Below are 25,892 nucleotides of genomic sequence, written 5' to 3'. Positions count from 1 at the left end.
TATTTTTCCTTTTGTTGTTTTTGCTTTTGGTGTTCTATCTAAGAAACCATCACTTAATACAATGTCATCAAGATTTAAACCTACAGTTTCTTAAAATTGAATAGTTTTAGCTCTTCCTTAGTTCTTGGATCCATTTTAAGTTAAATTTTTTTTGTAGTATGATACAGATCAACTTCATTTGTTGGCTTGTGGATGTTCAGTTGTCAAGACCTACTCATAGAAAACACTTTTTCTACATTGAATTTCCTATGGTGGCATGGCCTTGTCAACTATCAAGTTAATTATAAATGGAGGAGTATTTTTGGACCTTGGATGGTTTTTCCATTGGACTATGTGAAGATGACAGATTTACACTATCTCAATTACTGTATTTTATGGTATACTTTAAATCATTCAATGTGAGCCCTCTAAAATTGTCCTTTTTCAAGATTTTATGGCCATTTGGGTTGTAAAAATAAAGAATGAAGTACTGATATATGCTAACATGTAGATGAATATAAAATCATTATGCTAAGTAAAAGAAACCAATCACAAAAGACCACATGTTATATTATTACATTTATATATAGAATAGACAAATTCATAACAACAGAAAGTAAATACATGGTATAAGGGTCAATGTTAAAGAGAAATAAGATGTGACTTCCAATGAATTTGAGGGGTGATTAAAATGTTCTGGAAGTAGGTAATTATGATCATTGTACAATCTTACCAAGATCATATAGATGACATGGTTGGACACTTTCAAAGTGGTGAATCTGAGGCTAGAGCAAGAGACCCAACCATCTGAGCACATGCTTTGCATGCAGGAGGCCAGGTTTCATGCCCCAGCACATCATGGTCCTCTGAGCATAATGAGGACTGACCCCTGAACATAGAAATGGAATAACTCCCCTCTAAGTAGTGCTGGGTGTGGGCCCTAAAACCAAAATAAATAAATATCAAATTTTATAGCTTGTGAGAATTATTTTTGGGGAGAATACCAGGTGATGCTTAGGGGTTATATCTGGCTCTGCATTCAGGGGTCATTTCTGGGGCTGTGCTTGGGTTGTTGGAGATCAAACCTGGGTTGGCTACATGCAAGGCAAATGGCCTACCCACTATGCTATTGTTCCAGCCCCATGTGTGAGAATTTTATCTCTAAAACATTTATTTTATAAAATTAAGTAGACCATCTGGGACTAGAAGACAGCTCGGCTGTAGGCCTGAGTTTGACCCACAACACCACATTCTGAGGCCCTTTCCACATCCAGCTCCAGCAAAGGTATGCTTAGAGTTACCTTGCAATAGGTTAATTGCAGCTCATGGGAGTGTAGGTCCTCCGGCCTCAACTCTTCTCCCTCATCAAGCACTAGCCTGTCAAAGGCTGGATTTACTCCAGTTCCTCTGGATGGTGCATGCAAGCTCCTATCCAGTTCCCGCAGGAAGTGGAGGAACCCATAGACCATGGAGAATGTGAGGAACCCAGAGGAACCCAGAGACCATGGCAGGATTGTCTTAGAAACCTTTTTGCTCAAGTTCCTTTGAGTGGTGTCTGAGAGTGCAGCTAAGCTTTAATATTTACCCCTCACATACACACCCCACTGCTAGGTGGTGGTCTTTGTTCCTCAGAAGGCTGAGAAGGAGCAGGAAAAACCTCCTAGGCTCTACACTCCTCACCAGAACTGGATAGGATCTTGAGACAATGATGAAGGAAGAAAGTCAGATTCAGAGGTTGGTGGAAGAGGAAGGTCAAAGGTCAGATTCAGATACTTACAAAGGGTGTAGAGGGGCCAGGCCTGGGCTTTGAGAAGGGGTGACTGGAGCAGAAGTGAATAGGATGAATGGAGGCTGTCGCAGGGGTCTGTGAGTTGAAAGCCCATGAGGTTAGGGGAGCAGTGTCAGGTCATTTGTGTATATCTTCCCATTTCACAGGGGTTGGTTGCAGGAATGCCCCTGTGAATCACACCTCTACCCCACACCATTTCCCCAAAGTACCCTGATACCCAGTTTTCCTCTCATCCATGGAGAGCACCCACCCTGTTCATGGGGAGCAAAAGCCTGATCTGGGGTGCCAGTGATCTCATTTCTGTGGTGCCAATGACCACGCTTCTGATCTCCATTTTGCTCCAATTCATCAGCAATCAGAGCCAAGTGCCTTGATTTCCCCCATCTAAACAGGCTGCTTACTTCCCTCCTCAGAAATCCTCCAAGAGAAAGAATCCTTGGAAATCTCTTCAAAGACTGAATAAAGGCCAATGGGTGGCCTCTGGGATCAGGCATCCAGCCCTGCCTTTCAGGCATGTCCTGTGGCTATGCCATCTTGCAGAGGTCATGCAGGCTGGGAGGACGAAGCTTCCTCAGCATCCGTGAAAAATAACAGGGGCCTGCAGACCCACCATGGCAGTGGGGAGGGGCCGAATCCTAGGAGAAGAATCCAAAGCGTGTTGGGGAGAGGAGACACCAGGGCCTCCTGTCCAACCTGGTCAGGGACTCCCCTCCCAGTGTCACCCCAACAGCTCCTCTCCAGGCAGTGACCCCGAGTTCCAGCTCAAAGATCAAGTGTGAAATCAAAGTGCCTTCCTTCCTGCTCTCCCAGACTCGACCTAGCACCCTCAGCCAGCGCCATTCCTACCTCCCTCCAACTGTGCATGAGAAGCAGCTCAGGTCAGTTCTGTCCTCTTCATGGTGCCAGTAAATGCCACCTGCTCTGCCAGCTCCCTGGAGGAATGTTGTTCTGCCAACTGGTGGCGGCCATTGCCTCATCAGGGCCTGTGGGAGTTGGGAAGCACTTGCTAATGAGCTGGGATGTGAGCTGCAGAGCAAGCTATCAATTAATGGTAACCAGACAGGGCAGCCTGTTCTCAGGAGCATCATATTGGGCCATGGAAGGACTCAAAAATCAGCTCCTCTCACTAAGCAGGGGCAAACCTGACAAGATCCTGGAGCAGAAATTTGGGTTAGAGAAGGAGCACAGGACAGTGAAACAAAATCAAGTCTTGTCATAAATTCTGTTGTGCCTCTCTGATTTCTGCTTCAAAAGGATTTCTTTTCTTTCTTTTCTTTTTGTTTTATTTTGTTCTGTTTTGTTTTGGGGCCACATTCAGTATCGCTCAGAGGTTCCTCCTGACTTTGCATTCAGGAATCACTCCTGGTGGGCTTAGGGGACCATATGGGATGAAGAGGATTGAATCCAGGTCAGCCACATGCAAGGCAAGCACCCTACACCCTGATCCTTGGCTCTGGCCCCTTCTAAAGGATTTCTAAGCTGAACCTTCCTTAGACTGGAGGCCATACATCCTCGATGTTTTCTGTGTTTCCACAACCCATAGTTAAAATTCAAGGTAACACAGATAGATGTGAGAGTCATTCAATCACCAAAGGTGGAATTCTGTGCCTGGGATGCTATGTACTATGGCAGGAAAGTCAAATAAGGGATGTCTTAGAGCTATGCCCATCAACAGGGATAGAAACAAGAATTTCCTGCTCAGCTATCATTTGACTTCAAAGCCAAGGCTTCTTTAGATCCTCCATATGAGAGAAATCATTTTATTTCTATCCCTCAGCTTCAGGCTGGCTTAACTCAGCATGATTCCCTCCAGTTCAATTCACCTAGCAGAAAATTGCATCCTTTCATCTTTTCTTATAGCCAAGTAGTATTCCATTGTGTATATGTACCATAGTTTCTTAATTGAGATACTTGGATTGTTTCCAGATTTTGACTACTGTGAATACTATTGGAATGAATAGGAGCGCAGAGGAGTGCAAAATATAGTGCAGTGGTGTGAGAGGTTCTCTCCTTATGTTTTAATTTGCATTGCCCTAATGGTAAGTGACACAGCATTTTTTCATAGATCTGTATGTCTTTGAGGAAGTATCTGTTCTTTTTTTCTCCTCCCCATTTGGGGAATGAGATTGAGTGTTTATTTCCTTGTAAGTTTTATGAATGTTTTATATGCTTGGGGTACTAAGTCTTTGTTAGATGAATGGTGCTCAAATATTTTCTCCCAATCTATGGGGTGTCTTTTTATTCTGGTCATTGTTTCTTTTGCAGTACAGAAGCTTCTTAGTTTTATATTGACCCATTCGTTAACCTTGCTTCCATTTGACTGGCCAGTGACATTGAATCATTGAAGATGCTTCTCAATTCAATGTCATGAAGTCTCCTCTCTGCACCCCCAACAAACCAGGGATGAGACAGACACCCTTAGAGCAGAAAGAAGAGGCAGCCTCTAGTCTGACAAGGAAGGAGCGGGAAGCAACAGAAGGGCTGGTGACAGACGTAACCAGACATCAGGCCTGGAAAGTGCCTGCTGTCTTCGGGATGGGAGCTGAAATGTGCAAGTTCCTCATTCTAAAAAAAAAGGGGTGTGTGACCTCAAGTCTGGCTGAAGAAACCAGTTGTGTGATTTGTGTGCATGGTGTAAAGCCCCAGGCACAATCTTTCAATGACATCCATGTTCATGCATGTAGTGTCATAGTTCCCTTAATACACAGTGGCAGAGATAGGGCATGTGGTATTGTCCTCCTTTCTGATGGGGTCAGAGACTTAGAGCCACAAAGACAATTGTCCTGATTTTGTGACTGCTGGATATCTACTGGCCTCACTCCTGGATTGAGGTCCAGTTTGCTTTTCAATTTCCCCAGCTGGTTGTAAGACCCAGGAGGATCCATCCAGTGCTGCAACAAGGGTGCAGTGGTGCCCCACTATGACTTATCAAGGAGTGCTCAGTATTTATCTTGGGTGAAACATCAAAGGACCTGTTACATGAATAATTGAAGGGACCAGGAATACAAGAAAGAAAGCTCATACCTAGTATGAGCAAGCCCTGAGTTTAGTCCCTGACCCTGTCTGTCCCCCACCAGCTATTTGGGCATGTCCATATGTAGTCCTGAGCCTATATTTTATTGAGGATGGCAGGTGAGGTTTAGGACCATACCTACTATACTCATGGATTATATGCTTCGAGATCACTCCTGATGTTGCTGGGGATGGAGCTCAGATCAGTTGTATGAATATTAAGAATCTTACCCAATGCACTGCCTTTCTGGCCTCTTAAGGATTTCTATTTAAAACAAACAAACAAAATAAAACAAAAATGAGCTGGAGCAATAGTATAGTGGATAGGGCATTTGCCTTGCACACAGTTGACCCAGGTTCAATCCCTAGCATCCCATATAGTTCCTTGAACCTGCCAGGAGTAATTCCTGAGTGCAGAGCCAGGAGTGACCCCTGAGTGCCATTGGGGGTGGCTCCAAAACAAAAAACAACATCATCAAAAAAGAAAATCATGGTATAGATGCATAATGGAATTCTGCTCAGCTATAGAAAAATAAGAAAATTTTTATTTTGCTGCCACTAAGATGGGTCTATCAGGCTCACCAATATGAGTTAAAAAGATACAGACATATCAAATGATTTCACACCTCTGTGGATTGTTAAATAAGGTAAAAAAAGAAAACCCACAATGATCTATAAAATGAAACCCTAGGAGCCGGAACGATAGTACAAGCAGTTTGCCGAGTTCAATTCCTGGCATCCCATATGGTTCCTCCAAGCATGCCAGGAGTGATTTCTGAGTGCAGAGCCAGGAGTAACCCCTGAGCACTGCTGGGTGTAGCCTAGAAAAAAACAAAAGCAAACACAAAAGCAGGTGTTGGGAAGGATACTTCATGTTTAGGGCCTATTCCCACACACACATGGCCCTCTCCAATGCAGCCTCCCTCTGAATGTCTAGGCTTCTGGCATTTTCCTGTTCCCCACTCCGCTTTTAGCTGCCACAAATCCTTCCAAATGCATTGGTGAGCATGAAGGAGAAAATCCTTGACTATGACTGAAGGCAGCCAAGGAATTTGTTTTTCTAGTTATTCCTCTAAAAGTGAAGCCAAGAGTTTTGGGCCTCCTGAAGGAATTTAAGAGCTCAAGGTGGCAAGAGCATTGAGAGCAAATTTTCAGGTAGCAAAAAAATGACCCAGCTTGCTGTCCGAGAAGGCCAGGCAACGTCCTTCAGAGCCAGGAAATGGTCTGGGATGGAGCCCAGTGGTTAGTGCACAGGCTTTGCATTTGCTAGGGCCCTGGTTCAGTCTGTAGAGCCAAAACAAACAGCATCAGGCTGGCCTCCTCCCTGACTTTCCAGCACAGACATTTCCCCAGGGCTCTCTTCACCCCCTTAGTGACCACTTTTCTGGACAGTTTGCTCAGCTCACAAGAAGAATGGTCTGCCATGGTTTATTCCAAAGAAGTATCCTTCGATGTGCACTGGCTTTCCTGTCCCGAGGAAGCACCTCTGGTCCTCCATGGTCACTGACTTTTTATGGGGAGAGCTGAGTTCACTTGCGGTGCTAACCTCAACCTGAGGGCTACTGTCTGGCATGACCCTATATCCCCTGAGAGGCCCTGAGAGGCTGACGTGCTCACACATTTCAGCAGTATTGGCAAAGCAAGACATGTGGACAGCAAGGTTGGTAAGGAACTGGTCTGTTCTCTTTCTGAGGTCCCCTCACCTCATGTCTCTTCATGTTGGGCATCTGCTCCCCATTTTGTTGTGACGGTTGGGGTTGAACATCTGCTGGAGGAGGCTGGACACAGACATAGTTGGGGATTAATGGAGTGTGTTCGCATGGTTTGTGCTTATTTCTAAATAGTTACATCATTGCAGGTCTGTGGGAAGAAGAGTTCCCAACCCATGGGGTGTCACTGTACAGTGAATCAGCTTCCTTACATATGCACAGGAGGCCACACCTCAGGGACAGCCTGGGGTTCCCAAATGTCATTGACTCAGGCACTTGAGGTGCAGAAGCCACAGAAGATAGCCAGAAATGCCTGCCCTGTAAAGAATCATAGATGATACTGGTCCCAAATATTATAATAGCATTGCCCATAGCTAGTTGTAAGGATGAGAGAAGTTTCTACAACAGTAGCAGGATGAGGGCCTACGGCCAAAGTACAGGGGCTTAGTTTTTGGCCTTGATCCCATCAACCCCAGGTTAATCCCCACCACTTAGAGGTCCCACTTACCCTGAACACAGCCTGGGTTCACTCCTCAGCACAGAGCATTTCCAGGTATAGCCTAACACAAGAAATAAATAAAAACAAATTAAGTAGCCCCTGAACTAAAACATCAACCATATGAAAGGTTGTTAGACAATTGTTGCCTTCTCAGTTTCTCTTCAAAGACTGAGTTCTCAAGTTTGTGAGAAATGCTGCCAGTTGGGGAGCTTATTGGTGACTGAGGGATTACCATGTGTTTGTGCCTGTGATTTGTCAAGATGCTCACTCATACAATAAGTCATTTTTATGAATTTTGTGATATTTGGGGATTTTAGGCAGCTTTATAAAAATGTGCTGAAGTTTTCTGGCTCAAAAATAAATATTCGGGCCCAGAGAGATAGCACAGCGGTGTTTGCCTTGCAAGCAGTCAGTCCAGGACCAAAGGTGGTTGGTTCGAATCCCGGTGTCCCATATGGTCCCCCGTGCCTGCCAGGAGCTATTTCTGAGCAGACAGCCAGGAGTAACCCCTGAGCACCGCCGGGTGTGGCTCAAAAACAAAAATAAATACATAAATAAATAAATAAATAAATAGATAAATAAGTATTCATGGGGCCAGAAAAATAGTACAGTGGGTAAAGTGCTTACCTTACACACAGCCAGCCTAGGTTTGTACCCCAGCATCCCATATGGTCCCCTGAGTGTCACCAAGAGTGACATCCTGAGAACTGACCCAAGAGTAAGATCTGAGCACTGTAGGGTATGGCCCCAAACAAACAAAAATGAATCTCTTTGTCCCAATAGGTCTCTCTTTTCCTGCGCTAGTGCACCACAGAGGATCACTTGAGATCGGACAACAAAAATGATGGGGAAACTGAGGCTGAGGTCTTTCCTCCACTCAGATTTTGAACATGGAGAGGGAAACAGACTAGAGCTGCAGCCCTGCAGTATTGTCGAACAGGCTACATGACTGAGCCATAATAGGATTCAGAGTCACAGCTGGATTCCACGAGGTTCTGTCCATAAAGTTTTATCTCTAACAGTGCACTCTTGCTGAGCAGAAGATAACCACCTTGCAAGAAAGTACTTTTTGAAAAGAAGCCATCTCTTAGTACAGTAGGCAAGGCACACAGCCAACCTTTCAATTCCTGGCACTCCGTATGGTCGCCAATCCCTGCCAATGTGAACCCTGAGTGCAGGAGTAAGCCCTAAGCACTCCTAGATATACCCCCACCACCACCAAGAAAAAGCCATTTCTTTTTTTTTTAATTATAAAAGTATTTTATTTTTTTTAAATACAGCAAATTTATTAACATGATGGTGAGATTATGGTTCATTTAAATCCCATCCAAAAGTCTCATTTCTTTCTTTTTAATATAATTTTTATTTTGATCATAGTGGCTTACATATTGTTGACAATATTATTTTAGGTACATATTTACATAAAATCAAGGGGGATTCCCATCACCAAATTGTCCTCCCTATACCTCCATTTTTCTAACAGTTATCCGTGCTTGCTTTGAAGAGGCCATGAATAGGGCTCGGTAGTAGAGCACATGCTTCACCTGTTAAGTTCTATTCCTAAAAATCACACACAGAAAGACAACAATAATAAATCTGGGAACTGGAGTGATAGCACAGTGATAGGGCTTTTGCCTTGCACGCAGCCAACCTGGGACAGGCCCCGGTTTGATCCCCGGCATCCCATATGGTCCCCCTAGCCTGCCAGGAGAGATTTCTGAGAACAGAGCCAGGAGTAACTGCTGAGTGCACCAGGTGTGGCCCTCCAAAAAAAAGCCTAAATAAATATTAAAAAATAACAATAATAAATATGGTCAGGAGAAAGACTAGAGATATGGCTAAAGAGATGAGACAGATGTCTAGCATGTCTGAGGCCCTGTTTCTATCCCCAGACCCATTAGGTTTGGGTAGGTCCTATAAAAACAATCCACTGAAGTAAGAGGAGGTATCTTTATGCTGAATGAAATAAATCAGTCACAAAAGAACAAATACAGTACTATTCTAGTTATCCAAGTACCTCAGAGTCAACAGATTCAGAAATACAGAAAGTAGAGGAAGATTATTAGGGATGAGAGAAGGAGTATTAGGGAGTTTTTAGTTGTTTAATGCGTTCAGAATTGGTTTCTCAAGATAAAGAATCAGACCATGGATGGCAATAATTGTCACACAATATGAATGTACTTAACACTACTGCCATGTGCACTGAAATCAGGACAGTGTATTTTACCACTTTAGCAGTTATCACGACACTTAGCTCTTCATGTTCATGATTCAACATCCTAGGATTCCACCTACCACAGAGGGAGAATTTGTGTGTGTGGTGAGATCTTAAGGTGGTGGTTCTCTATGGAACATGCACAGGCTATTCCCTTGTTTTATTCTCTAAACAGTATATCTCTAATAGAGTAGAGCAGTGCTTTACTCAGCATTTACATGCTCCAGATGCTATAAGTGAACTATAGATGAGATCAAGAGCATGAGAGAATGGAGTCAATGCTATGGGAACTCATTGTACATGAGAGACTTAGGCTGCTGCAGATTTGAGTATTGGAGAGGCTCCTGGAAGCAAGACCCTCTGGATACCAGGAAGTGGTTGTAAGTGATTTTATAAAAAGCAGTTCTCTGGGAAGTCAAACAAAGATGCAGTCATTCCACGGAGTCTTAGACAGATCTGCAAGGACTCACCTGAGCCTGTGGTTGGTTTCCAGGGAGATAATGGATGTCACTAGACTGATTCCCTAGAGCATAGAATAGGGAAGGCGAGCTCTGAGAAAGGGGGACAGCCGGTCAATACAGCATCTCAGAAGCTCATGAAGACATGTGGCAAACTCAGCCACATTATTTCTTCACCCCCACCCCCGTATATTTTCACTGAAGTCTCTGGAAAGCAGATAGCTTCCCAGTGATTATGTCATGTGCTGGCCTGGTGATAGTGCTTTGGGGAAGAAGACATAGCTCAGGGAACCGAGCACCTGCTTTGTATGTGGGAAGCCTTAGTTTGATCCCCAGCCCTGCATGATCCCAAACACTGCCTGGAATGACCATCCAGCACAGAGCCAAGAATAGCCACCAACTATAAGTTAGAGTGGGCTAAAACCACAGAAGATAGATCTTGCATTCCTTCCCGCCAGTGGAGAGAAGCCCTGCTGAGTGTTTTCATGAAAATGAGTTTAATATAATAACAGAGTCAGCAATAAGATGAGCTATTTAGCAATGGTGTGTTATTTCTTTTTTTATGAAAGGCTTCTAGCATGCCTGATATAGCTGTTGACACAAATAAGAATTATACCTTCAGAGGGAGAAGATTGGAGAGAGGTTACATATTTCTACTTACACTGGGCCTCTGAAAGGGTTGGTTTTGTGTGTGTGTGTGTGTGTGTGTGTGTGTGTGTGTGTGTGGGCGCGCGCACGCGCGCGTGTGTGCGTGTTTGACAAGAACCCTGGAGGAGGTGAGAATATAGCACCCAATGTCAGCTGGGCCCCCTGTTACTCAAGGCAACCCATCTCTGATGATCAGGAATCGTCAGTGTGTCCATCCATGTCCCCGTGAATCACAAGCAAGCCAGATATTGAAAGGTTGTGCTCTGGGCCATGACCACGAGCCCATGGCTCCAGGTTCTATTGTATATACAACAATATGGACAATTCTAGCAGCATCATGATAATTGGGAGTATTTTAGTCTTGAAAGTTTAAATTATTTCTGTGGCTCAATTTGTTTAACATTCTGTACAAGGTAAAATCAGAGGACAGAAAAGAGCAGTTGCTAGGGGGCCTTGGTGATCAGTTTGGAACATGTGAAATGAATGCTTGTGGTTCAGTTCATGGCTGACCCTATACTTCTGTCAAGACTCACAGGTCTGTTCTTTACTGGGCAAAAATTATACTTTACTTGGGGCCGGTGTGGTGGTGCTAGAGGTAAGGTATCTGCCTTGCCAGCGCTAGCCTAGGACAGACCGCGGTTCAATCCCCCAGGGTCCCAAGCCAGGAGCGACTTCTGAGTGCATAGCCAGGAGGAATCCCTAAGCGTTACCGGGTGTGGCCCAAAAACCAAAATAAAATAAAATAAAATTATACTTTACTAACCCTCACCTAAAAAACAATTTCAGGTCTAGGGAAGTAGCTCAGTGCTAGAGCACATGCTTTGCATAAACACAGTCCTGGGTTCAGTTCTTGGCACTTCTCCCACCCCTACACTCTAAAAATCAATGACTCTTTCCCATTCCTCTTGAAACAAGGTAGGGCATGAGGAGCTGCCAACATCTATAAAGGCCCCAGCTGCCAGTGAAAGTGCAAATTGAAACTATGTCCAAGGAGAATCAGAAAAACCTTTTGAAGTGGGTTCAGACCATTCAAGACATTTCTCATTTGTTCACTCAACAGTGTCTGCTGAAACTTCCAGAGGATTTGGGGTGAGACAGAGCAGAGATGGCTATGAAACCAGATACAGCTGCTACCCACAAAAGTGTGCAATTAAAAGGCCTTTAGACTTCTCAACTATTTTTCTGCTTTAACCAACGGTGTTTATAGCATTCTGATATAATTTTTTAAAAAAGAGAGAAATTTAGGGACCGGGAGAAATAGCATGGAGGTAAGGCATTTGCCTTTCATGCAGAAGGTCATTGGTTCAAATTCCGGCATCCCATATGGTCCCCCAAGGCTGCCTGGAGTGATTTCTGAGCATAGAGCCAGGAGTAACCCCTGAGCACTGCCGGGTGTGTGTGACCCAAAAACCAAACCCTCCCCACAGTGGGCAGGGCATTTGCCTAGCATGCATGATCAACCAGCTTTGATCTCCCCTTACACTTCTTCCGGCATCCCATAAGTTCCCTTGAGCACTACTGTGTGTGAAAAACAAAACAAAACACTTAAAAACAAAGTAAATGTAATATAAAACAGGACTCCACCAACAAATAGTTTATTCTAGAATTCCCTAATGGACTCCTCTGTCTATGTTATCTCACTGACCTCCAAATGTGTCCAGACTTTCATTTCCCAGGTTTTACTATTGGGCAGCTTTTCTTCCCTATGCAGAGAACAAGCTCCAGACTGCCCAGTTCTTTCCTCTCTGTTCTAAAGTGCCATGGGCATCACTCAGTCCACACAGAGAGATCCCATTCCAGAGCTCAACATGGAGCTGAAATCAATGAGTCCTTTGTCGTCAGCCCCCAAAGTCACAAAGAATTCCCAGAACCTATTGAACTAACCTGAACTGTGCCACTCAGCTTCCTTAGAACCTGTGCTCAGGTTCTAAATGGGTATTCTGAAGCCAGTGCCTCAGCAGGAACCTGGAGCCTGGCATTAAGCAACACTAATTCTAATCTTCAGCTCCAATGCAGTTGGTTTGATTTTAAGTATCTGACTCGTTCTATGACTTAGCCACTAAGCATTGCTCTGCTGCTGATGGTAATGAAATTGGAGATGGCCTTGAGTTACTTGTCTTTTTCCTAAAGGAGAGGGGACAGTTCACAGAATTCCATGAGACCAGGGTGTAAAATCAGTGCTTCTGAATTAGTGTCCAGATGCCTTTTATAAAAAAAATATTCAGGGCCTCATAAAATTCCCCCCATTTTGAGCCCCATAAACCAGTCTGAGTCTCCTTCATCTGATCTCTGTTGTGCACCTTCAACTCAAAAGCCAAGGATGTGAACTCAACGGACTTCCAGAGGGCCTTGTCCCCATGTGTGGGTAAACAACAAGGGATGTGAAGACGGGCTTCTGCTCATCAGAACTGGGGGTCTTGTCTTCCAGGGGTATCTGTCAGAAGGGCTGGTAACAAAGTGGTACCGCTCGCCACGCCTGCTGCTGTCACCAAACAACTACACCAAAGCCATCGACATGTGGGCAGCCGGTTGCATCCTGGCCGAGATGCTCACCGGGAGAATGCTCTTTGCGGGTAAGTTACTCACCGTCACTTCTTGCCCGCCCTTCTCCTATGTTGCCTTATCTGCAAGGAGCACTGAGAGAAGAATGCCTGCTAAGAGCCAAACATGCCTGTCTTTCTCATTTTGAGGGACGGGGATGGCAGGTGGGTGTTTGGGCTGTGGTGCTCAGAGAAATTTATGTGATTCCAGGGATTGAACAAGGTTGGCCATATGCAAAGCAAGTGCCTCAGTTTCTCCCCGTGCTCTCTCCATCTCTGAGTTTGTCTCTCAGAAATGACTCCTATGGATTTTCCTGACATTGCATGGAGGAACCATATTACCATTTCCAGAAAAATACGGGAGAGGCTGAAAGTAACCTCTCAAGCCCAGATCTTTTGAAATCAAGTAACCATGTGGGTACAGAGGCATGGAGAGGGCCCCTCCAAATTCCCAGCCTTTGTTTCAGATCTACCCTTCTCTCTTCCTGCCATGAATGCTTCCTAGGATAGGTGACCCTACTAATCCTGAAAGTTCCCTAAATTCTGGAACTGCCTCTCCAAGAGGCCCCTACCAGGAAAGGCCCAGAGGGCCCTGTTCAGAGCAGAAGTCAATGGGTTTTTTTTGTTTGTATTATTTTGGTTTCTGGGCCACACCCGATGATGCTCAGGGGTTACTCCTGGCTATGTGCACAGAAATAGCTCCTGGCTTGGGGGACCATATGGGACACCGGGGGATTGAACCGTGGTCCATCCTAGAGTTAGGGTGTGCAAGGCAAATGCCCTACTGCTTATGCCACTGCTCCATCTACACACACCCCTCCCCGATGCTTTTGATATAAAAATTAGAAGAGCCTGAGGACCTTTAAGGGTTGACCCTGGAGATAGAGCTGATCTGATCACGGAGCAGAAGGGCAGCACTGCCCAGCACTAATGCCCTGCAAGGAAGGGATGAGCAATCAAAAATGACTTTGGAGTGCCAGAGCCAATTACATCTGGTAGGGCACTTGCCTTGCATGTGACCAATCCAAGTTCAATCTCTGGCATCCTGTATGGTCCTTGAAACCATACATACAGGACTAAGCGTGATCCCTGAGCACAGATCCAAGAGTTAACTCCTAATCACTGCCAGTGTGGCCCCCCCCCCCAAATTACTTTGGAGGTCAGAGGAATTTTCAGAGGTTCAGATACTTGCCTTACATTCAATTGATCCCAATTCTATCCCTGGCACCAATGGTCCCTTGAGCACCACTGAAAGTAATCTCCAAGTCCTATAGAATATTAATCCCAAATTCCTTTGCTGAATGAATGAGAAAGTGAATGCATGCTTGATCCCACCCTGTCCTGACACCATTCTCCCACACATCTGGCAGGAAGATGATGTCTAGCACAGCCTAATCCCATGATTCCTAAATACTCCACTGCTATTCTAATTGGCATCTTCTGATTGGAAATCAAAAAATAGTGCTCCTTCTGAGCCTTCAAATCCTGTCTGTCCCCAGTCTGCCAGAGAATGTGCTGAAGGATGGTGTCCGGCTGACTCCATCTCTTCTCTGCTGGCCAGCTCCATCTGTGATCCACTAGCCTGGGCAATCATTTGACAGCACTGTACCTCAGGTTCTCTGCTTATAGTCACAGTGAGCGGGTGGTAGAGTCAACACCCCAGCCCAGTCCCTGGAACCCCCATGCATATGACTTAGCCAATGACACCCCCCCCCCCCCCCGTCCCAAGCCTCCTGTAAGATTTGACCACAAACTGGCCTGGGCTGACCCTCACTGTCTGGCTCTGCCTTCCAGGGGCTCACGAGCTGGAGCAGATGCAGCTCATCCTGGAGACCATCCCCGTGATCCGGGAGGAAGACAAGGACGAACTGCTGCGGGTCATGCCCTGCTTTGTCAGCAGCACCTGGGAGGTGAAGCGGCCCCTGCGCAAGCTGCTGCCTGAGGTCAACAGTGAAGGTAGCAGATTCTGCAGGAACATGGGGGACCTGTGAGAACCAAGCAGGGTCCGAGACCCAGCAGCGCTGGTCATGCTGTGTCCAGACCTCTGGACTTGGGCCCGCTGACAACCCTCAAAGTCAGCATTCCTGTCTTCCCATAGTTCAACCCGGTTCTGCTTTCTTCTCCTCTTTCTCACTCGGCTCTCTTTCTTTATGTCTTGTAAGATGACATTTTTCATTCTTCCCCTTGGAAGGCTGGTGTGGACAGAGAACATGATGTTAGCGTCAAAGTCAGGTCCAAGTTCGAGTGAGTTGTGTGGCCTTGGGCATCTCCAGGTTACAGCTTGTGGCTGTGTGGGTCTAATGATCCCTGTACATAGGGTCAGTGTCACTGAGAATACACATCACCTCCTCAGAAGTTCCATTCACTCCAGGCTTCACCCTGCCAAATGCTCCTCCAGGGATATTGGCTCAGTCCATTTTAGGGGAAACCCATATCCTCAATAGAAAGAAAAGTTAGGGCATACTTTCCTTCCTCCTGTCTGCTAGTTCTAAAGCAGACAGCCTGGGCTGGTGCCATGGCCTTTCTCTCTGGCCACCCAGGAGCACAGAACCTCTGGTTTTCATGTCCTGCTAGTTGGGATGTGGTCCTCACCCACTACAAGAAAGTGGGGAGAGACATACCCTCCTCTGTACAAGCCTGGATTCACCTCCTTCATCCAGCAGGAGCTGCTGATCAGAATCTGGCCTCCAGCCTCCTCTCCCACCCCACCCATGCCACAATCTCCTCACTGCAGAGAGACCATGAAATGGGCAGTAAGTCCATTAATATCTTTCAGAACCCTGGGGAGCGGAGAGGTTCTATTTGGAATCCACTGGTGTACAGAAGGTGACAAGATTGAACAGGAGTCTTTGTGGCTTTAGCAATCCAAAAAACACCTAGAAAGGTTGGCTGAGTCCCAAGAAAAAGAGTCGGGGGATGGGGACCCATTGTCTGAGCTGAGAGAATTTTATGCTGTAGCAGAGGAAGCTGAACCCTCCTGGCTAGCAATGGGGTCAGTGCCCACCTTCAGGTCAGAGTGTAGAGTCCTGAGGCTCTGCCTGAGCCTGGGCTGACAGAGGGTTCTTCCTGGCTCCACACATGAGCCTTCTGGGCACCAACTGACAACCAATCAGGAGAAACCAGAGCAGATTCTTGCAGATGGTTTTTATGCATCAGACCTGGAAGTGGGGAGACAGTCAACCCTTCCACCCAATTCACCATTTCAGTGGCCTTGCTACTTCTCCCCTCAGAGATTTGGGGTACCAGGCCAAGAGAAGTGTCTGCATGGAACATGAGAAGGGCCAACTAAGAGAAGAGAGGGATGTTATGTGAGGGGAGCCCAGAGGGCAGAAGCAGGCTCAGCAGTGGCAGGTAAAGGGGCCTGTGCATGTTTAGTATTTGAAAGGTCTCCTCATATGGGTTGGGCATGGACTGGAATCCCCGCCTTAAGCAGAGAAATAAAGTTTGGCTTGCCCAAAATGTGGCACCGACTTCTAGAGGGTTCATGACACAAGTGGTCAGTTTAAACTTCAGAGTTCACAGGACATCATTGGCTCGTGAAGATAACAGCTTCATGGACATGTGTCCACATTAGGGTATTCATGCTCTCATCTCCTTGTCAGAATGCTCAGTGTGATAATAGGTGGAAGAGAAAGGGCCAAGTATAAAGCAGGCACACTGCAGAATACTGCTCCCCTCCAAACTCAGAAGTCTGAGATGCTAATCTGTTTCCTGCCTGCAACCCTGAGTCCTGAAGCATCCCTGGCAACTTCCTTCAGAGCTCAGAAGGTGGGGGTGAGAGTGGCTGTGTCTCCACTCATCTTCTGATCTAGGATTACAGAGAAGCACCATGGTCTCAGAGGAGGCCCATGACCTTCAGGATCCATCGATTCCTTGAATGATGAAGAAGTTTTCCTGCAGAAGAGTTTTCCACAGCAGAGGTTCCCTTGAGCCCTACAGAAGAGACCAGCTCCCACTGTAATGGGATTAGCTGAGTCTTAAAGTGATGTGCCAGAAGTCTTAAAGGGATGTGCCCAGGACTGAAAGCTCAGAGTAAAAGCTCCAGGCTAGTCCTGCCTTAGAGTAGCTCAGGATTGACCTCACTTCTTCCTGGAGATTAGGGCAGAAGGATGCCATCTTTGCTCAGCAGAGTGTTTCTCAAACATTTGGCTAGTGTCTAACCCAAGAGAGGCCGCCTGGCTGCTGAGATCTGGACATAAATGGATGTGGTGGCCACAGCCACTGAGCAACATCCCTTCCTGTTTTGCTGTGTCCTTTCTGCCACCATATTCCAGATGCCCCAAACCACCACCACCCCTCATCTCTCCACTGAGATGGCACTGCCAGGGGCTGGGACTTCAGCCTGCTTAATAAATGTTTTGAGTAGCCAGCCAGCCTGCCTTTGTTTTCAGTCCTTCTAGATTCATTACAGGGCACTCAGGCCACCCCCTCACCCTGACCAAAGGGTGCCCACTGTAGACACTATCTACTCCTAGGAGGAACAGGCAATGACAGTGGCAGTGAGCAGCACTCAGCCCATGACAACAGGAGAGAGTCAAGAGACAGAGCCACCTCCAAGGCATGGCCCATACTTCCTGGAGGACTCCACTGGGACAGAGCCCCCACCTCCCTTTAGCACATCTTCACAGCTATCTTTATAATAGGGTTTGGGAAGCCACACCCAGTTGTGTTCAGATAGAGCTCCTGGCAGGAATCAGGAAAACCTATGGTGCTGGGAATCAAACCCAGGCCAGTCATAGGCAAGGCCGGTGGCCCCTGTTGAGTTCTCTCTCTCTTTCTCTCTCTCTCTTCCTCCCTCCCTCCCTCCCTTATTCTCTCTCTCTCTCTCTCTAACGTACTGCCTTTTGTGTTTCCTCTTCCCTTCTCTTGTCACTGCAATGATTGGGGTCACACATTATGATTAGAACACAGGCCAGGAGATGGGTGTTGCATGCTTTAGTTGTGATGCTTATACAAGTGCAGACTGGGGCTACCCTCATTTCATTGCTGTGCAGTGCTCATAGATGGGGGTTCTGTGCACTGTGTATCTCACAGGCTTGCCCTTCTGGCTGTGTGCTAGAGATCAGATTCTGCCCCAGCTCCAGGAACTCCAGGAAGCAGTCATCTGGGTTTCTCTTAGTGTCTGTGGGCGCCACCAGGCATCAAACTCAGAACCTCACATTCACAGGAGTTTGAGCTCTAAGTCAGCCTGGGGCTCATCTGTTGGCATCTTGCCTATTCCTGACCTGTGCTTTTGGGGTACCACTGCAGGACCCACCTCCACCCCAGTCCTTGTCTCTGGGGTAATCCAGCCTAGGGCAAAGTCCTTGCCCCAGATGCCTCCAGCCAGCAGTGACCTCGAGCAAGTCATTGTCCCTTCTGGGTCCCCCCTCACTTGTGAAAGCATCACAGAAAAAAAAATAGTTCCCATGGGGCCAGAGTGCTAGCACAGCTGGCAGGATATTTACTTTGCACAAAGCCAATCAGGTTTTGATCCCCAGCATCCTATATGGCCCCCTGAGCCCACCAGGAGTAATAAACTCTGAGTGCTGCCAGGTGTAGAAGAGAAAAGAGAAAAAGAAAGAAAGAAAGAAGAGAGAAAGAAAGAAAGAAAGAAAGAAAGAAAGAAAGAAAGAAAGAAAGAAAGAAAGAAAGAAAGAAAGAAAGAAAGAAAGAAAGAAAGAAAGAAAGAAAGAAAGAAAGAAAGAAAGAAAGAAAGAAAGAAAGAAAGAAAGAAAGAAGAAAGAAAGAAAGAAAGAAAGAAAGAAAGAAACAAAGAAAGAAAGAAAGAAAGAAAGAAAGAAAGAAGAAAGAAAGTAAGAAAAGAAAGAAAGATAGAAAGAAAGAGAGAAAGAAAGAAAGAAAGAAAGAGGAAGAAAGAAAGAGAGAAAGAAAGAGAAAGAAAGAAAGAAAGAAAGAAAGAAAGAAGAAAGAGAGGAAGAAAGAAAGAGAGAAAGAAAGAAAGAAAGAGAGAAAGGAAGAAAGAAAGTAAGAAAAGAAAGAGAAAGAAAGAAAGAGAGGAAGAAAGAAAGAGAGAAAGAAAGAGAAAGAAAGAAAGAGAGGAAGAAAAGAGAAAGGAGGAAGAAAGAAAGAGAAGAAGGAAAGAAAGAAAGAAAAAAGGAAAGAAAGAAAGTTACACAGAAAGGAAGAAAAGAAAGAAAGAATGAAGGAACGAAAGAGAAGAAAGAAAGAAAGTTACAAAGAAAGGAAGAAAATAAAGAAAGAATAAAAGAAAGAACGAAAGAGAAGAAAGAAAGTAAGTAAGAAAGAAAAAAGAAAGTAAGAAAGAAAGAATGAGAGAAAGAAAGAAGGAGAGAAAGCAAGAAAGAAAGAAAGAAAGCAAGTAAAAACGAAAATGAAGAAAGAAAGAAAAAGAAGGAAAGAAAGAAGGAAAGAAGAAAAAAGAAAGAGAGGAAGAAAGAAAGAAAGAGAGAAAGAAAGAGAGGAAGAAAGAAAGAGAGGAAGAAAGAAAGAGAGGAAGAAAGAAAGAGAGAAAGAAAGAAAGAAAGAAAGAAAGAAAGAAAGAAAGAAAGAAAGAAAGAAAGAAAGAAAGAAAGAAAGAAAGAAAGAAAGAAAGAAAGAAAGAAAGAAAGAAAGAAAGAAAGAAAGAAAGGAAGGAAGGAAGGAAGAGAGGGAGGGAGGGAGGGAGGGAGAGAGAGAAGGGAAGAAGACAGGGACTCACTGTCTTCTTATGGTCAGCGCAGGGACTGATCATGTGTCCTGCTTTGTTCCCCACAGCCATCGACTTTCTGGAGAAGATCCTGACCTTCAACCCCATGGACCGCCTGACGGCCGAGATGGGGCTGCAGCACCCTTACATGAGCCCATACTCATGCCCTGAAGATGAGCCCACCTCGCAGCACCCCTTCCGCATCGAGGATGAGATCGATGACATCCTGCTGATGGCCACCAGCCAGAGCCAGCTCTCCCACTGGGACAGGTGTGCCAGGACCCATGCCCACCTGCCTGGCCGCTTGACCTCTCCTCCTCTCTACCCTTTCCTGCTGCCTCCCAAGTTGTCTAGATCCAGGGTGCTGCTCACAACTTAACTCCCTGCCTTCTTTGTCTCGCCTGTCCCAGAAAACCCCCATGTCCAACTTGTGAGGAATGAGATGAGGGTAGCCTGCCTTTATACCACCCAATCCCCATGGGCTCTTCCACCTCCTGAGGGTATTGCATAGTGTGGACCCAGCATTTAACCAGGTCCCCTGGAGCAGTATTCATCTAGCAGGCTGAGACTTTAGCTTTGGCAAAGTCTTGCCCATGCACTGAGAGGCAAGAAATAAAGCCAGGGAGGGGAAGGGAGATAGTACATTTTGGAGGCACTTTCCTTGCACTTGTCCAGTCACTGGTTCCATCATAAACACTACTGGTTTGATCCTCAGATCTGCATAGAGTCCCCTAAACTCCCAACATGAGGGATTCCTTAACTCAGAGCCAGGAGTAAGCCCTGAATGCCACTGGGTATGGCCCATAAAACAACCAAAATAAAAGAACAGACAGAAAAAGGAAGCCAGACTAGCCAGGAAGCATCAGTGTGAGGTGTTTGCGTTTGTTCCTCCTGAGAGGACGGGCCATGGAGGTGCCACTCACACTATGAATGAGCAACAGCAGTTTTGGGAGGTTCGAGATTTGGTCCATGTAGAGCCTTGCCCAATCTTCATTCAAGTCAGACAGTCATGCATCTCAAGATGCCTTTCTGCTTACCTGGGCCTGGTCTCTGCATCTTTCATTCACCCTGAACCCTGCATCTCTCCCAGAGAACGAAACTTAGCTAGAAGCAGCATTTTGTCAATATCTGGGGCAGCAGGGAGGGTGGCAGGGGAATTCTAATGAACCCTTAGGCCTCTTTCTGCCCTGAGGACTTAGATCAGGAAACTGAGCAGATGGATGTCTACATCTGCATCTCACTGGTGAGGAATGTGACAGCAACTTACATACGGGACAGATGAGCAGTCATGGGACAGCAACAGGTTTCGGATTAAGGAGGCAGAGGGAGGGTTGGGCATGTGGCTATTTGGGGAGTAGTTGGGGGCACGTGGATGTCATCAGCTGGTGTTAGCTAGAGTTGGTATTAGCAAAGAGATAAAGATCCTCAGGCACTCCATGCCAGGGCTGCCTGTGACTGTGCCACCTGCAATCAGTCCCTCTTCCCCTGCATCCCAGGCTTCGAGCATTGATGCAGTGGGTTTAGCCCAAGCTTATCACAGAATAGGGTTGAAAGTGAGGACGCTGCCCATCTCTGCCACACACAAGGCTGACCCGTGTCACCCTGGAGCACCTTTTTTATCTCAGCTGCCTGAGGGAGGAGGAGGGCGATGGCTTTGCACAATCTCATCTTTGAGCACTCCTGCCCTGTGTCTGAAGCTGGCCTGAAGGTGCCTGTGCAGACTTCAGAGACACACGGCCCTTAGCCTATGGCCACCAAGCACTGTGGTTTTCTTCCTCCTAGAATCCACCATTCCCGGGAGGTAGATTTACCACTGGGAACATCCCCTGGGGGGGGGCAGGAGTTGTGGGGTCTTTCCTGTCCTCCACAAACCACATCCTGTGCAGGGTTACTACCTCCAGTCCAAGTTGCCCAACCTTTCTGCCCTGGGTGGTTCCATTGCTCCTGTATGAGCACAAGGTGGCGCTGCTGTTGGCTCTGTGTCAAGTGCTTGGCAGCAGGAAGGCACAGTACCAAGAGGGAGGGCATACCTCCTGGCTGCTGGCCTGCCCATCTTCCCCAACTCACAGGGCCATCTGCCCCCGTTCACCTGCCCGCTTTTCCCCCTCTACCCCCTACCTACCTGCCCTCCTGTCCTTCCATTGCCCCCTGGCTGCAAGGCAGCAGCAGAAGTCCCACATCTCGGCCTCTCCCTCGAGATTTCCGTCTACCTCAGCATTGTCCACGGCTCCAGCCAGGCCCTCAGGGGAGGAGGGGTCTTTGCCCTGATCCCACATGGGGATCACCTAGAAGCTTGAAAACCCCTAGAGTCAGGGTTCTAGTTGGGCCACTTGAGTCAGAGCAGAGACTTGGGGTCAACACATTGCTCTGCGCGGTCCTCTAGTGACTTGGATGCAGGTCATTTGAGGAGCACAGTGAGGACGCTAAAAAGGGTATTTCCCTGGGCAGGGAGGTCATGCAAAGGGATGGAAAGGATGCTTTTGCATGCGGAGGTGGGTGGTCAGGTTTGATCTCCCAACACTGCATGGGCCTCTGAGCACTCGCTTCAGATTGGCCTTCTTAGTCCTCCAAGAGCACAAATCTCCAACACTACTGGTGTGGCAAAACAAACAAACAAACAAACAAACAACCTGGCATCAGGCAGGAGAGACAGTACAGGGATGGCACACTTGTTGTGCACTTACTTGGACAACCCTGGTTTGATCCTGGGGCCCCATAGGATCCACTGAGCAGAGACAGGAGAGACCCCTGAGCAGAGGTTCTGACCCAAAAGCCACAAAGGGTGAAAAAAAAGGGAAGTTTCACGAGGGTTAAGGGTTTTGATGCTTTGTGACAGTTGCATCGACTCATGCCTAGACCCAGACCCAGATGGGAAGCATTGGGGGAAGGGGGTGTGTGCGCTGAGCCTGGGAGGCCAATCCCGTCTGTCTCCCCCAATCCCACCCCGCAGGTACCCGGTGAGTCTGTCGTCGGACCTGGAGTGGCGGCCGGACCGGTGCCCCGATGCCAGCGAGGTGCAACGGGACCCACGGGCTGGCTCTGTGCCGCTGGCCGAGGACGTGCAGGTGGACCCGCGCAAGGACTCGCACAGCAGCTCGGAGCGCTTCCTCGAGCAGTCGCACTCGTCCATGGAGCGCGCGTTCGAGGCCGACTACGGCCGCTCGTGCGACTACAAGGTGGGCTCGCCGTCCTACCTGGACAAGCTGCTGTGGCGCGACAGCAAGCCGCACCACTACTCGGAGCCCAAGCTCATCCTCGACCTGTCGCACTGGAAGCAGACGGCGGCCGTGGGCAGCGCCGAGCCAGGGGCGCGCGGCCAGGAGGAGCCGGCCAGCCTCTTCTTGGAGATCGCGCAGTGGGTCCAGAGCACGCAGGGTGGCCCCGAGCGCGCTAGTCCACCTCCGGACGATCCTGGGCATCACCACCACCTGTCTGCCTCCCCACCCGGCCGCCTGGCCCCCCAGGACGGCAGCACCAGCCCCCAGTTCGACCTGGACGTCTTCATCTCGCGCGCCCTGAAGCTTTGCACCAAGCCCGAGGACCTGCCGGACACTAAGCTGGGCGACCTCAATGGCTCCTGCATCACCGAGCACCCGGGCGACCTGGTGCAGGCCGAGGCCTTCTCCAAAGAAAGGTGGTGAGGACCCAGGGCGTGTCTGGGCCCCCCCCACGCTGTCCTCCATCCAAGCCAGCAGGACTCCACCCCGGGAAAGACAAGACAAGACAAGCCGGGTCTGGCAGTGGAGGGCATCACTCTGGCCCCTCCACCATCCCATCCTTCCCCCCCTCTCTGGCGGCCCTGGGCTCAGCAGAAATGTAGGCATCATCCGAGGAGCCAGAGGGGAATGTTCGTCTCTTAATCTGCCTTAATAACTAGCCTTTAACCTCTGGGAGGAGTGAGTCTGAACAGGAGCCTAGTTTAGGGGGCGCTGGAGACGTTTGGATGTGCAGCAAAGAGGAAGCCTATGCGATTTGAGGTGTACAGTGAAGAAATGGGGTTGGGTGCAGTCTGTGGCCCCGACTCAGGTGGGAGGATTTTACAGGTTCATGTTTAAAACTTACATTAGAGTCTGAAGTAACAGGTGTGGAACAAGGGTGAGACAGTCAAGGTTGAGGCTAACCTTGAAGCTCAGGCTTCTAACCCACCCCCATGACTGTCCCATCTCACGCACCCCACTGATGAGGTGGCTCTGGCTATTTATTTGGTAAAAGACATGGGCCAAAATGGTTCCTTCCTGTCCACTCTTAACTATCCGATACACTCATTCACCTCAAAGGCCCTTGAGTCCCCAGACTACAGGGAACCTATTTTTTTCCTCTCATCACCAAGCATCTTTTTCCTGGCTTCTCAAATGTGCTAAAAATCCACTCAGTCACCACGCTCCCTCCCCCTCAAATTCACTTCACCCCGGCCTGGGTTCAATGCCCAGACCATGTTGGGGGGTTTGTGGGCCTTCCAGCTCATCCATCCGGGCCTTGTGCATACATACATCTCCCCCACCCGAACTCCTATGCACTTTCCTGACACAAGCACTGACAAAGACACAGCCCTAGTTGCTGAGGGGACCTGCCATAAGGGTGAGCTTGAAGACAGCAATTCCAAGAACCCCAAACCCCTCCCCATGCTTCCTTTCCCTCATGGCTCCCCCAGGCCCATGTGCTCTAGGGGAGGGCAATGAGGAGAGGGGGAGGGAGAGAGAGAGAGAGAGAGAGAGAGAGAGAGAGAGAGAGGAGAGAGAGAGAGAGGAGAGAGAGAGAGAGAGAGAGAGAGAGAGAGAGAGAGAGAGAGAGAGAGGAGATCCAAAGAAATACCATACAAAGTGTGGAGTGAAGATCCAGGATAACTGGGAAAGGAAAAGATTTGAAGATGGGTACCCCCAGTGAAGGCTCTCAAGGATGAGACGCTGGCCTGGAGACCCCAGGAGGAAAGGAAGGCCTCAGAGTCCATGGACCCTCTTCATTGAGGCCAGGATGAGTTGGGAACAGGCAGCCTCAGAGCTGCCATCACTCACATAGCCAGGGGTAGGGTGTGGACCCAGACACATCATTGTCCCTGGAATGCTTTGCCCTTTCCCTTCCCTGCCACACCCCCCCCAAAGATCCCCTCCCAGAAATAGCGCAACTGTGAGCAGGGGACCCCTTGGTGTGGTCTTGGCTGTGTTCATCCTCACCTCAACAGCACCTTAAACCCGATCAGCTAACTAGGATTTGTATACTGAAACCGGCAACACATTAGCAACCTATATTTAAAAACCGAATTAATCACACTGACCGATTTTTCAAAAGAAACTATGTAAATAGGTAGTGCTTGTTTGTTTTCTTTTAAAGACAAGGACAAGTCCACCGCCCCTCGAGGGCCATCTGTCCTTGCAGGCAATTTTATTTCTTTTGGGTGAAGGAGAGAGCTGCTGATATTGACCAGGAATCCATTCATGATTGTCCTGACACAGAAATTGTTATTAGTACTTGTGTTTTTAAAAGAAATTTATTAAACTTGATCAGAATGGCCAAATAAAGTTTCATTGGAAATGGGTTCATTTATTGACCTAAGTCATTTCTGGATGGATTTTTTCTCCCATCTTGCCAGTGGATCATCCTAAATCTCTGCTGAACTCTTCTTGCGTTCCCGAAAGTCACTGTCATGAGAGGCTGCAGATGGGGAAGTGGTAATCTGGTAACCCAGATGGGAGAACAGGGAAGAAGTTCCAGAATTATCCGAATCAGGGCTGGTGTTCAAATTGTAGATTTCAAGCCTTTTGTGCTCAAGTCACAAATGTCACTGGGTGCGCTGACTCCCAAAAATACCACTCTGAGGCATATCTTACACATGTCTGAGATCCCACCCAACTGAAGTTGATCTTGCAATATTATTTGATTCAAAGTGTTAGTCCTAACTTTCAATAGAAATAGAAACAGTATGGGGCCAAAGCAATAGCACAGTGGTAGGGCATTTGCCTTGCACGCTGCCGAAACAGTTCCATTCCTGGCATCTCATATGGTCCCCTGAGCTTGCCAAGAGTGATTACTGGCTTCTCAGGAGTGTAGCCCAAAAACCAAAAAGAAAAGAAAAGAAATAAAAACAGTAAGGAGAACTTTTTAGAGCTGTGTATTCATTATGTGGCAGATATTACTATGAACAGAAGATGGGAATTTACAAAGCATTTATTCCAATGTCTTCTTTTTTTGTTTTTATTTTTATTTTTTTAGTTTTTGGATCACACCCAAAGGTGTTCATGGGTAATTCCTGGATTTGCACTCAGGAATCACTCATGGTAAGCTCAGGGGACCATGTGGGATGCCCAGTTGGCCAGCATGCAAAGCAAATGTCTTAACCACTGTAGTATCTATCACTCAGATCTCCTCCAGTGCCACTTTTGAGGATAACTAAATCCCA

General features: G+C 47.3%; 1 protein-coding gene across 1 annotated transcript in view; it reads left to right on the top strand.

Annotated features, from left to right (window-relative positions):
* MAPK4 (mitogen-activated protein kinase 4) overlaps positions 1-23,478 on the top strand; it is a 137,950-nt gene extending 114,472 nt beyond the window's left edge. Inside the window, exons 3-6 of the mRNA XM_049781549.1 lie at positions 12,738-12,882; positions 14,644-14,805; positions 19,567-19,768; positions 22,449-23,478. Of these exons, the coding sequence (XP_049637506.1) occupies positions 12,738-12,882; positions 14,644-14,805; positions 19,567-19,768; positions 22,449-23,139 (1,200 nt within the window). The 3' untranslated portion in view covers positions 23,140-23,478. The remainder of the gene's footprint in view (positions 1-12,737; positions 12,883-14,643; positions 14,806-19,566; positions 19,769-22,448) is intronic.
* The last annotated feature ends 2,414 nt before the right edge of the window (positions 23,479-25,892 follow it).

The sequence above is a fragment of the Suncus etruscus genome, chromosome 10 (genome assembly GCF_024139225.1).
Source record: "Suncus etruscus isolate mSunEtr1 chromosome 10, mSunEtr1.pri.cur, whole genome shotgun sequence".
Taxonomy (NCBI): domain Eukaryota; kingdom Metazoa; phylum Chordata; class Mammalia; order Eulipotyphla; family Soricidae; genus Suncus; species Suncus etruscus.
Note: the sequence above shows the minus strand (reverse complement) of the source record. Positions and strands in the feature narration are given on the sequence as shown.